At 41.7% G+C, this 12,294-nt stretch overlaps 2 protein-coding genes across 12 annotated transcripts in view; both read left to right on the top strand.

Moving 5' to 3' along the window:
• Window positions 1-235: 235 nt before the first annotated feature.
• GLB1 (galactosidase beta 1) overlaps window positions 236-12,294 on the top strand; it is a 96,348-nt gene continuing 84,289 nt past the window's right edge. For 8 of the 9 annotated variants that reach the window (XM_066992325.1, XM_066992324.1, XM_066992322.1 and 5 more), the window contains exons 1-2: window positions 236-369; window positions 12,002-12,171. In XM_066992325.1, the coding sequence (XP_066848426.1) occupies window positions 316-369; window positions 12,002-12,171 (224 nt within the window). In that variant the 5' untranslated portion in view covers window positions 236-315. Of the gene's footprint in view, window positions 370-2,080; window positions 2,141-12,001; window positions 12,172-12,294 lie in introns of all 9 variants that reach the window. The other variant, XM_066992323.1, reaches the window with a different exon arrangement.
• TMPPE (transmembrane protein with metallophosphoesterase domain) lies at window positions 244-12,139 on the top strand. 3 transcript variants are annotated; one of them, XM_048055729.2, is made up of 4 exons: window positions 294-369; window positions 2,081-2,140; window positions 3,173-4,619; window positions 12,002-12,139. In XM_048055729.2, the coding sequence occupies exon 3, from the start codon at window positions 3,262-3,264 to the stop codon at window positions 4,579-4,581; it is 1,320 nt and encodes a 439-aa protein (XP_047911686.2). In that variant the 5' UTR covers window positions 294-369; window positions 2,081-2,140; window positions 3,173-3,261; the 3' UTR covers window positions 4,582-4,619; window positions 12,002-12,139. The 3 variants fall into 3 exon arrangements, with proteins under 3 accessions (XP_047911687.2, XP_047911686.2, XP_066848428.1); XM_066992327.1 differs by lacking the exon at window positions 294-369 and adding an exon at window positions 817-1,352; XM_048055730.2 differs by lacking the exon at window positions 2,081-2,140 and having other exon boundaries at window positions 244-369; window positions 12,002-12,129.

The raw sequence follows: 12,294 nt of genomic DNA, 5'->3' as shown, positions 1-12,294 counted from the left end.
TATGCTCGTACTACCTTGGAACCGCCTGAGCCCGTCTGATCGCGGAAACTAAGCAGGCTTGGGCTTGGCTAGTACTCGGATGGGAGACCGCGCAGGAATACCTAGCTTTGTAGGCCATTGCATTCTGTTTGGCACTTCTATTTCCGAGGCCGCACGGTGGCTCTGCCCCTTTTCATCCTTCCCCTTTTCCTTTTCGGGCCGGCCAGGCGGCGGCGCGGGGCGGAGCAGGCCCGGCGGGCGGGCGGTCAGCTGACGGCGCCGGCTGCGGGCAAGGCGGGCCGGGTAGGAGCACACCGGCCGCCCTTGCCGCCCGGCATGCTGCGGCTCCTGCTCCCGGTGGCCGGCCTGGCGACGGTCCTCAGGGCCGCGGTGAGTCGAGTCGAGTCCCGTCCCGTCCCGTCCCGTCCCGTCCCCCGGGCCGTTGGGGGCGGCTGTTAGCGGGAGTGGTGTGAGGGTCGTTGGGGATGGGTGGGTAGAAAATGGCGTTTCTAGGGGCTTCCCCTACAGGAGGAGGGTGCTGCCAGGTGTGCACAGCCTTCATCACGGCTTTTATTTCCTCCCCATGGCCGCTGGGCCATTCTTAATTCACTTTTGAAGGGCGGGTGGCTATTTCGATTGGTCCCACCAGCAGGGGCTGGATCCTTCCCTCTTTGCGCCCCTGGGGGAGTCACTCTCCTGCAGGGGTGCTGCCTGGGCACCTACATCCCGGTAATACCCGCCCTGTCTGGCCGAAGCGGTTCTGCTGGGTGCACCCCATCCCTCGTTTAGACCTGCTTTTGAAAGAATTAATATATCCTGAGGCCTAATTAAGAAAGCCTGGGAGGGGAAGGGGGGTGGAAGTCGAACTGCTGTTACATGCTAGGGACACCGTGTTAGCTGGTCCCATGGGGCAGCTGGCTCTTCTTGTGGGGTGCCACCACAGGGAGCTGTGTGTTCCCATTTCTGCCCTTCCTTAGCTTTGACTCCCTTGTTGTAGCTTGCTGGAGCTGCACCACTGCCTAACTGGAGGCCTAGATAAACTCTGAGGCTTGCCACATGTTGTGGGAGCTGTGCTTTGTCACTTAGGCCTTGAGCTCAAAGCAAAGTCTTGCTTTTTTCTTGATATTTGTTAATTGAGAAATGCACAGAAGGCTAAAGCTGTGTGAAAAGCAGCATGACCTCATGGGATATATTTATCTAAAGGAATTCAGTGATAGTAATTGTGGTTGCTGGGAGGGGTAGGGTTATGACTGAGCCTTGGGGGACTGTGAAGGTAATGATAAGAAAGGGGAACTGATTCCAACTTCAGTGGTGTGAGGAGTGCTTGGCAAATGTAGTTTAACAGTTGAATCTAGCAGATTGGTTTAAAGCAGGTAAGATACTTGAAAAAATATACAGTGCATTTTAGTAATTAAGTAATTTCCTGCTATAGGAGGTTGTAGAAGCAAACAGGATTCAACAAAAAAGATAAAACAAATTGAAATATATCAGGCTCATAAATAACATGCAAAAAGGACTAGGCAGGGGTGTGCCTTCTAACACCCCTAATGTAACAGTTCTATCACCTGGAGTAGTAGAGGATGAGCAGACCACAGGCAGTGGCCAGGATCGCATTCCTTTAAACAACAATCCTTATTGCTGTTGTCCAGGCAGAATGTAGCCTTGTGTTTAGAGAACCATGGACGTGAACCAGTAGGACACTTCCTATGTTCTTATCTTCCTAGCTTTATTTACTTTCTGCAGAGGCATGCATGTAAAATAGCATTGTTTTTTTAAGAATGGTGTAACAGCTGTGAGGCCTTGAGGAACTGAGACTTGGACACACACTTTCTTTCTTAACCCATTGTTCGTTGACCAAGCAACGAGAGAAGGGGTCTTTCTAAAGGTTGCTCTAGTCCTCAGAAATACAGCAGGGACCTATCATCACAGAGTTGCTAACATCCTTTTAAGTTAGGGAAAGTATGTGCTACAGATAAGCAAATTGGCAAGCTTAGGTTTGTAGGCTTCTGGCCTCAAGCTCACTGCAGAGCCCTATGAGGCTGCTTTCATGACCCAGTTCTGAGATATTTTTGGCTGTACTGATTGCTTATTTTTTCTCTAGCTAAGTACAGACTGAAGCGGTTTGGAAGAAAGCATATATTCCTGCATGGCTTTAAATAAGGTATTTCTGTTATCTCAAACTTGGTCAATATTGTATGTTATGAAAGACTTCCAAATGTTTTTCATCTATGGTTAACGTAAAACAGTAGGTTTATTTTAAATAGAAATACACAAACTGTGCAAAAATAGAAACACTGTACTCTTGGCAAAATACAGAGCAAAACAGGGATTTCCAGTATAATTCAGACGTAACTTGCTTGTTTGTTTTCAATCTGGAAGCGGAGATGCATTAGGTTTACACAGCCCATTGTTTTAATCCCTTTTCAATTTAGTTGCATCCTGTTAGGATGCCAGGATATCCTAAAATAGGTGTCAAGTCTTAGGAACTGTACATGTAGTGGGAGTGAGCAGGAAGTGAGTAGCAAAACACAACGTGGGTTTCACCAGTCCTACCAATTTTGAGGGCTTTGAGGAATTCTTGTTCCCCAAGGGATATTTCCACATACATCACCTGCAGTTTCTAGGACCACAGCTGTATCTGGCTAGCTGTTTCAGTGGGTATTTCCCTGCTGCAGTTGTGTGTGTCTGTAGACCCTCGTGTTCAGTCAGAATGATGCATGGTGATATGTGCTTTTGTGATGGAGCCAGATGCTTGGGAAAAAGAACATAAAACACGTGTGCTAAGTTCAGAGCAGAAGCAGCTTGGTCACAGAATCTGTATAGGGCTTTCAAATACTATAATGACTGTTTGCAAATAGTTTGGTGACTGTTACCAGCAGTTGTTGCATCACTGTTGTGATCTATTGTCAAATGTTTTTAGGAAGACTTAATGAGGAAATAGCAATGAAAAAGAACGGGGAGGAACCATTGAGGCTGGAGGGCAGAGAACTTGGAAACAAACTGTCAGAGCAGAGTATTTTCAGTTGACTATTTATCCCATGTTAGGAAATTTCTTCCCTGTCTTTATTGTAGTAATTCTCTATGACCCAGTATCCTGGGTAGTGCGTGCAGCCTAGCAGACCCCTACTGCAGTCTGGGAAAAAGGGAATGTATGTAATATTTTAAAATGGCTGATACTGGTTCCTGGTTGCAGGCTTCATTAACCCAAGGCATCCCTTCATAATCACATTATTTTCTACTGGAGACTCCTACAGAGCAGAAGGGAACGATCAGGAAGCAAAGATGATCTCTGTCAAGCAACTGCCCCTTGAAGCAAAGGCTGCAGTGGCTGCAGGAGTGGTTTTCTTCTCCATGATGTTATCGCGGAGCTATCTGACAGAACAACTGGAGCTCAAGACGCGGCGTTGGCTTCTAAGGCTGCAGATGGCACTGTTTGCTAATGCTCTCATGTTGATAGGATCTCTTCATGTTTGGAGAAGCACAGTCACCATGTTCTACAGGTCTTCAGCTGCCAGCTGCTTCTGTTTCATGCCATGGAAAATAGCTGTGCTGATGTTTCTAGCTTTGGCTCATTCAAGCTTCTTTACGTTGCTATTTCTTGTTGCGGAAGAGCCATATTTCTTTTCTTTAGCTGCCTACACTTGCCTGGGGGCCTATATCATTCTCATCTTCTTCCTCTTTGCTCTAGGCTCTGTAGAGCAGGCTTATAAGTTCTTGGCTGGGAGAGGCACTAAGGCAGGCAGCAGCAATAAGAACAGCAGAACAGCCGTGAAGCCAGTTTTGGCAGTCACGCTGACTGTTGGGCTGACTGTCATCGGGCTGTTAAATGCTTCCCAGCCTCCTACTGTGAATTCAGTGGAGATTCCAGTTTGCAAGCTGCCCTCAACAATGAACAATCTGAAAGTGGTGTTGCTTTCAGATATCCACCTGGGGCCTACAGTTGGGAAGACCAAGCTTGCAATGATTGTGCAAATGGTTAAGGCTTTGAAACCGGATATCACAGTGATTGTTGGTGACCTGACTGACTCCGAGGTTGAGATCATACGACCAGCTGTTGAGCCTCTTGGAGAACTTAATTCCCCTCTGGGGACTTACTTTGTCACAGGAAACCATGAGTACTACACATCAGATGTTGGCAACTGGTTTGAGCTGTTAAAATCATTTAACATTCGTCCACTCCATAATGAGAATGTGAAGATTGTTTCACCAAAGAGCCCTGATGATTGGTTCTGTCTGGCTGGTGTTGATGATATTGAGGCAGATGTATTGCGCTACTCAGGGCATGGCATGGATTTAAGAAAAGCTCTCAGAGGTTGTAGCAGTGAGCATGCGATTGTGCTGCTAGCTCATCAGCCAGTTGCTGCAAAGTGGGCCCTTCAGGAGAGACCAGACATAAATTTAATCCTCTCAGGCCATACTCATGGAGGGCAAATGTTCCCACTAAATGCTGGGGCTTATTTTCTGAATCCTTTCTTTGTTGGCTTGTACAAAGTTGGGCAGAACACCTTTGTCTACGTCAGCCCAGGGACGATGTACTTTGGAATACCCATGAGGTTGGGCAGCAGAGCTGAAATAACTGAGATAATTCTACGGTCTCCTTGAGGAGTTTCACATTTGACAGACTTCTGCAATCATTTTTGGTCAGTATATTGGCTCTTCTGCTCGGAAAGCAAATCCTTTTTCAGGGAAGTAATAGAAATGTGTCAGGATGGACTACCTCAGGTTCTGTTAAGTCTGAGGAGAAAACTAAATCTATCTTAGGTGTATGAAACAAATGCTAAAATACTGAAGAAATTAACACAAAGTTCGTTATTACGGAGATTCTGCGTTTAAAGATAACACTGCCGTGGAGATGATGCATGTACTGTGCATGTTTAGTAATACCTGTGTCCTGTGGCTAAATCACGTTTCACTGTTTATTACACATGAGGCAGCTGCCTTATCAAATCTCAGACCAGTGAAGGTTCTGATCTCTTGCAGTGAAATCACACCTGCATGTTTTGCAGAAGGGACTACGGAGTGTCCAGAGAGTATCCATTCCAAAAGTCTTACACCAGAAAAGTTACAGGAAAGGAACAGTTATATTTCTTTGATTGAGGCTGGATTTCTTTAGGATGTCTTTACCGCACTGCCTGTGTGCAGCATGCAGTGGGGCTCCAGGTCTGGGCTGCTTACCAATACTGTGAGGTGTTAGGCAGCAGTTCCTGAAAAGCAGTTTTTTCACAATTGAAAAGTTGGGGAAGCTGATAGTAAAGGATCAAAATAGCTGTCTTTCTGCAGGCGTTTTCCTCAGAATAACTGGGCATCTAGTAATTACTGAAAGCAGCTCTAATAAAAGCAAATGAAAAAGAAACTTTTAATTAACATAATTTGTGTTGCTGCTTGAGCATTCAGTACCTCCTTTTGTAAAGCCCAAAGCTGAAATAATCAGCTCAGTTTGTATTTTTTGTTTATGCTTAATTTCTCTTCTGTGATTTATCTTTTATGAGAGTAAGGGGATGTTATTTGAAAGTGATGCAAATGATATTCAGTGGGTTAATGCTTGAACTTTGTTTAATGTTTTGATATTTCAAGTAAGTGATGTCTTCTTTAAGAAAACTAAACACTGCAGCAAGTGACTTTCCTTAATAGCATTTGCATATCAATGTCCTTATTGTATGATAAGCACATAGCAGAATAACTACTACAGGATAATGAGCTATGGGGAATTCATCTCTGCCTTTCCTAGAAGGGCTTAACACAAATTAATAGCACTGGGAAATATGAATTATTAGAAAATCTTAAAAACATGTTTATTTTCATGGCTCATACAGGAAAGGCAGGTTGTAAATTAATATTTGTATGTTGCCGAGGCTGATGAAACAGTTTTCTTCTGCACATCTCCCCCTCCTTCCCTTTCACCTCAATGCAGCTATATGAAATGCCACAAACAACACAAGCCATGGGACAAACGAGTTCCATGCTTGCAGAGACAAAGCTGAGGATGGCAGGACCAGAACTGTGGTGTTCAGTGTTTTCCTGCCTTCCCATGTGATCCTGAGCCAGACACTCTTCTGTTTTACTCTTCAGTGCCTGTTCCTGTTTTCAGTGCCTGTTTTCATTTTGTGGGAGAGGTATGTATGTGGGGGTATTTGAAGAGTACCATGAGCTTTGTAAGGGTGAGAAGTTCTGTAGGTGAAATTTCAAAGTCTCACTTCATCCATTCCCTTGAACCCCCAAGGTGGAGTTTTTAACTACTTAGCTTTTTTGGTATCCTATTCCTCTGTGCGAAGATCTTGCATTTTTACTAGCAGGAATACTGAGAGATACTGTAAGAACATACTAGCAAATGTGTCGTGCACTGGAAGATTGGTGGAAGAGCTAGAGAAGCCAGTCCTCTTAGTCAGAAAACCGAACGCCTGACCCACCAGGCTCTTTACTTGTTGGACTAGATCATTCTGTTTCCCAGTACCTATAACTTTGTAATTTTTTTCTCATGCTTATGCAAAAATATATACTCTTGCTCAAGTATCCTGCAACTTTCACATGTATTTAGCACTTCCCACTGTCCACACAGTGTCCTTTTGGGATTCTTTTCCATCACTTAGTTTAAAATAGCCTTAAGTAGAAAGAATCTCGATAGCTTGTAACCCTCTGTGTTACATCAAAATGCCTTAATTTGAAAGCTGTGTTCTGGATTGGGTAATGTAGGGTATTCCCTCTAGGCCAGTAGTCCTGGGGTTTTGGTGTATTTACAGCCTTTAACTTGTTATTTTGAGAGTTATTGTGTTAAGACAAATTTCTTTGCTAGTTTCCTTATCAGGAGGCTTTTGTGACTGGCTTTAGATGGCATTAATTTCTAGCAACAAGTTGCCAGTCTTTTTATTTATTTTTCCTCCTCCTGCTCTGCTTTTTATTTCTCTCCTCATTCTGTCCAAATGTGTACAGAAACCTGGCTGAAGTGATCCTTCTGTCCCCGGAGTACGCAGATTACTTCTGCATTACTTTGTGTGTATGTGCTCCTCTTTGCATTCTCTCAGGAGCAGATGTGGTTAGACTATCATTTCAAAAATGTATTAAGTTCTCTCAAAGTAATTTAGTTATTTTTTAAAAAACTGCTTCTGAAAGTTTGGTTGTTTGATGATTAGTAACACTTAAAATGTTTATTTCTGTGCCAAAAAACTTCAAAGCCTTTTCCTACTTTTTTTTTTTAATTATATATGGAAAATATCTTATATCAACCATCTTCTTGATAGTAAGAGGAATAAATCTTTTCTAAAAGCTCTCAAAGACAGCAATCCCTAATTGTCCTTTGAGGATTTTTCTATGCTTGTTCCAATTTGACTCATATATGAGTGATTTAGATCTGTGTTCACTATTACAGATGACAAAAGTTGCTTTGCTGCTTATTTTTTATTTTTTTTATTTTTATTTTTTTTTATGTTGAATGTATTTGATCTGGAGAACTTAACTAAAGGAATTTCTTCCTACAGAAGGCCAGTTCATTTGGGGGATTGGCTGGGGCCAGGGTTTATTACCGTCAGGATAATACCAGAATAGTAAAATCACTTTGTGAAAGTTATATTTATTACAGTATATAATCAGTGGAGGTTGGTTTTGGAAATATGTAAATTGTGGTATAACAAATGCTTTAAATGTTGGGATTTAATAAAAACTTTATTACCAAGAAAGAAGCCTCTAATGACCTTTTATTCTGTACTAGTATTTATTGTAGCAGATCACACTGAATAGTTTTAATACCTTAGTTCTATTTATGAGAAAAAAGCTGCTGACTGTAAATCTGACTAGGTTTGGAAAAATCTTACACCCTTGCTGCTAATGAGGTGTGGAGGAAAGTGGTAAAAGTAAGGCTGCTGTTAAATTTGCCCAGTGCCTACTACTATTGGGAAGAAGTGTGGGCTGAAGAGATGAGGACATGGGGCAAAGAAAACCACTTTAAGAGCAGAGAAAGGATACAGAGCTGTTGGTTTTGGATGGGAGGAGAGGGTGCTGGGGAAGGGAGCAGCAGGGTTGTGATTCTCAGTTTTGATGGGGGTGGAGAAAGACGTGTTCTGGCTTTGAATGATCATCATGAGATGCTAGAAACGCAAAGAAGATTTGTATCCACATTTGTGTCCTTTCCAAACAAGGGGAAAAAACTCAATTTTCTAAATTTGAAGAATGAGATTCTAGTGGCTTTTAAATGACTAACAGGTTTATGTGCTGGAACTATGAAATTTCTTTTAATAAAGTTGGGAGAAACACATTAAAAAACATTGAAAGAGCATTAATGCCGCAAAAGTGGCTACCTACTTGATTTAAGAAAGGACAGATTCTCTAGTGCCTCCCTTTTCCATGTGAGTGTATTCTGAATGCAGCATTATATCATTGTCTCTAAGGGCTTAAATCTTTTATCTGACCATTATTATGGTGTGATATGAATGAACTGGCATCCAAAACAGTAGAGAGCATTTGTGCTTGTTGAATGTGCTTACCAAATAAGTAGCTTCGCTACCACATCTTCTAGGGAGGTGCAGGGAATTCATTCCTGCTGTATATTCACAACCATGAGTACACAATATTGGTTGAACCAGACAAATTCACGGCGAGAACTGTTTAGGCATCATTGTGAGCCCTACAGTGTATGCTGTAAGAAATGGCTGAAGTTGTGCATTGACAATAAAACAATGTTGCATAGTTGATCATGAAGGGAAGTTTGTTTACAATGGGAAACAAATGAGGTAAATCAGAATAAGTACTCAGGAAGCCCTCCTCATATCATGAGGTGTATGTGTTAGGATGGTAATTTACAGTTACTTTCACAGCTTTAAATGGTAACTGGTGATACTTCTGGATGAATGTCTTCTTTTCATTGAAGAAATCCCCATTTCTCTGCCAGTGGTGTCTGTCCCCTGAGAGTGGATCTTTGTAAACAGTTGGTTCAGGGTGCAGCATCTCTCAGCAGCAGTCTGCTGTAGATAGGGTGAGTGCCTTTGCCATAGGTTAGTCTGGGGAAGAGGGTTGAACTCTCTTTCAGAGGGGAAGAGGGGAGCAACAGCAGTTGGGCTGTGCTACTTTGTCTCCAGGACTTTTACTAGTTGAATGTGGAAGGTAAAATTAAAAACACTGTATGGAGTCAGGAAATCAAATGCAACCATAATGGTTTTTTAATGTTTTCTTTTTTTTTTTTGGTAATGCTTCTCCCCTTACATTTAGTATTATTGCAAAATTGTGTTGGTGCCACCTGGGTTTGGCGTTTCGTTTAGTCATGATCATTATGGAGTACTTGGCTCTGCAGTAATGCTAGGACTTGTCATGGTACACTAGAGGAATAAATGTCAAAAGAATGTGAAAAGCTTTCTTGCTGTTCTTAAGGGTGAATTGTTTTCTTATGGAATACATACAGTACAATTCCATCTTAGTGCAGCATTCCCAGGAATCAGCATGTAGGTTATAAATCAAAAATCTGCAGTGTCACTTAGGTCTGCATTGAAAGAAAAGTAAGCAGGTGGTACATACCTGTGCGTTTTCTGCAGTGAAGCTTAACAGTGTGAAGTTATGACAACAACGTAATTCCTGAGGAGAATCCCCACATTGGACTCAATGATCCTTATGGGTTCCTTCCAACTTGGGTTATTCAATGATGTGAATTATTCTTGTTCCAGATCAGTTGGTGTTATACTGTTTGTACTTTGCTCTGTAAGGTCCTGATTTCTGCTGAAAACCTGGCATGTCTGTACCTTTGCTTAGACAACAATTATTTAAACATTCAGGGAACTATTTTTGCTAAGGATGTGTTTGTGTCTATCTGTGGGATCAGGGCTTAAAAAGCTTCCATTATGCAATACTTTGCAGTCCCTTCAGTCTCCCAGTCCTTATTGCTCTTTCAGCTCTGGACTACATCTTTTCTGTTATAGGTCCATGACACAAACAATTTTACTTGTTCACTGTTAGCAGAATGTTTTAGATTACTATGTTCAAATAAGATGCTCTCCACAACTTTATTTTAGGTTTTCTGTGGGGACTGTGTGTTTACCACAGTTGTACCACCCCACTGTAGTCACCTCCTCCTTGGAGTCTGTAGTCTTCAAATGTTTGTAGAGTCTTATCTCACTGAGTTGCTCTTTTTAATGATGGTCTAGGGATAGGCATGTTTACTCAGCAATTTCTTCCTCCAGTTTTCTGCAGTGTGTGTGTATGTATTAAAAAAAAAAAAAGGCACTTTGTACTCTATCTGGTAGTTTGTGCTCTTGTTCTTTTGGACTTTGACACATTAGTCTGGCTCCTTTTTGCTGTCGTGCTGCAAAAAGAGTATACTCTTGGTTGATGGTAGTGTCCAGTTGTTGGCCAGGAGTCTCAGTATTGGCAGTATCTGCTACATGCCACTTCTTCCATTCCTTTCACTTTACTCTTCCTGTAGTTGTACACACTATTACAGCAGAATTGTCCAGAAAGAAGTGGTTACAATGTGAAAGTTTTTCAAAACCATATGTGGTCTGTTAGTCCCTACTTACCCTTGGGCAGAAGTCCTTAGATGGTGGATGGCTCTTGTGTAGTTGGGGGTCACCAGGATTTATACAGTAGTCTACATGTCTGTTGTATTTCTTCATCACTTTTATTTCATGGAGACAATTTCCTAAGTGTTAAGCTCTGCTCTTAGTATGAGGCAGGCCAAGGCCCACCTTTTTGAGAATAAAATAGGCCAGTGCCATTCAACAGATTTTAATTTACAGTATTAAAAGATGCACTTCATTTGTAGTAGTGTAATGTCCAGTGAAACGTGGGATTTGTTGGGCTGACTTCTGCATTATTTTCTGATAGGTATGGAGAACTAACTGATTAGCAGTTGCTGACTTGGTGTTTTATTTCATAAATCCCTTCTGATCTTTTATCGAAAGGATTCCTTTTTTTATGTACTCAGCAATGAATCTAATAAAATGCAAATGCCAAGTCATAGAAAGTCATAGAATGTGAAGACAAACTTAACCAACTACTTAGTGCATTGTGGAGGACAAAAGTGGTGCTGTTGATAGGGTTGCCAAAGATATTTGGTGGGATGTAAGATGCAATGTGTTAAAGTTTGAAAAAAATTAAAAAATATTGAAGGTTTTTAAAGGCGTAGGGCCAGGCACTTAACAAAAGATCAATAATAATAATAAAAAAAAGGTCTTGGTGTTTTGCTTGTTTTCCACAAGTTACTGGAAGCAAAAGAAGTTCTGCTGTTGGTCATAGTAGTTCGTGTCATAGTGAATTTAGGCTCACTTGATGAGTAATCCCAGTAATCTTGAAGTTAAGGTACGTTTCTTTTGGGTCAGAGGTGCAGATTCTTGTTAATTTTCATGCTTCAAGTTCATTGTTCATAAATGTTCAAGGTTTGCTTAGCTGGAAAAGTACTGAAAGTAGGACTTTGTCCAAAAATGACAAATTGTTAGTGATTTACATAAAGGTAAGTTTACTAGACTGATGTACCAAACACTTTCTTACTTACTAGAAACTAGGCTTTCAATCCTGCACATACCAGTGCCCTGGAGCGTTTAGAATGTGGTATTTGTTCCTTGAAAGCTCCCAGCTGGCTCTTGTTTCTAGACTTGAGTTTGACATTAAGTTGGAAATCAGGTTGTATTTTCCAGAAGTTTAGTGAGTTGAAGCATCGAGTGAGAAGTGTTGACATTCGTCAAATCAATATACCCCTGTTGAACTCATCAGCACTTCCACTGGTGTAAGCAACTGCGAAATGTGTCACTGTAGAAAGATGGTAGTATATATCCACGTGCTAAAAGTGGAGGATGCATGCAGCATGTTTCAGTGTAGCGGTGAATCCTGTCCATGCAGGCTGCAATCCTGTCTGCATGGCTGACAGATGTGTTGTAGTCCTTTGGTATATGTGTAGCTTGTGGAAAGCCATTCAGTAGCTATTTTAACACCATTGTACCTTCTATTGTGGACAACCCACAGATATTGTATAGACCGTTCTCAGTGTCTCTCATGGCAGAAAAAGCTTATATTGTGTAACTTTTATTTTTAATTTTTATTTGGTACACAGAATATATCCCAGAGGACTTTTGGGATTGATTATGGCTGCAACTGCTTTGTCAAGGATGGACGCCCTTTCCGTTACATCTCCGGTAGCATTCACTACTCACGGATTCCCCGGTATTACTGGAAGGACCGTCTCTTGAAGATGAAGATGGCAGGGCTGGATGCAATTCAAACGTAAGTAGCTGTTGACTTCCAAAATGATTTGTAGTCTTCAGAGACCCACAAAAAGTAGTTAAGGGAAATGCTGCCATTGCTGCTTATTTATTGTTTTTTTTAAAGTAGTAGGTGAGAAGGCTC

This window comes from Anser cygnoides, chromosome 2 (genome assembly GCF_040182565.1).
Source record: "Anser cygnoides isolate HZ-2024a breed goose chromosome 2, Taihu_goose_T2T_genome, whole genome shotgun sequence".
NCBI lineage: Eukaryota > Metazoa > Chordata > Aves > Anseriformes > Anatidae > Anser > Anser cygnoides.
This window is presented reverse-complemented; position numbering and strand designations above follow the sequence as displayed.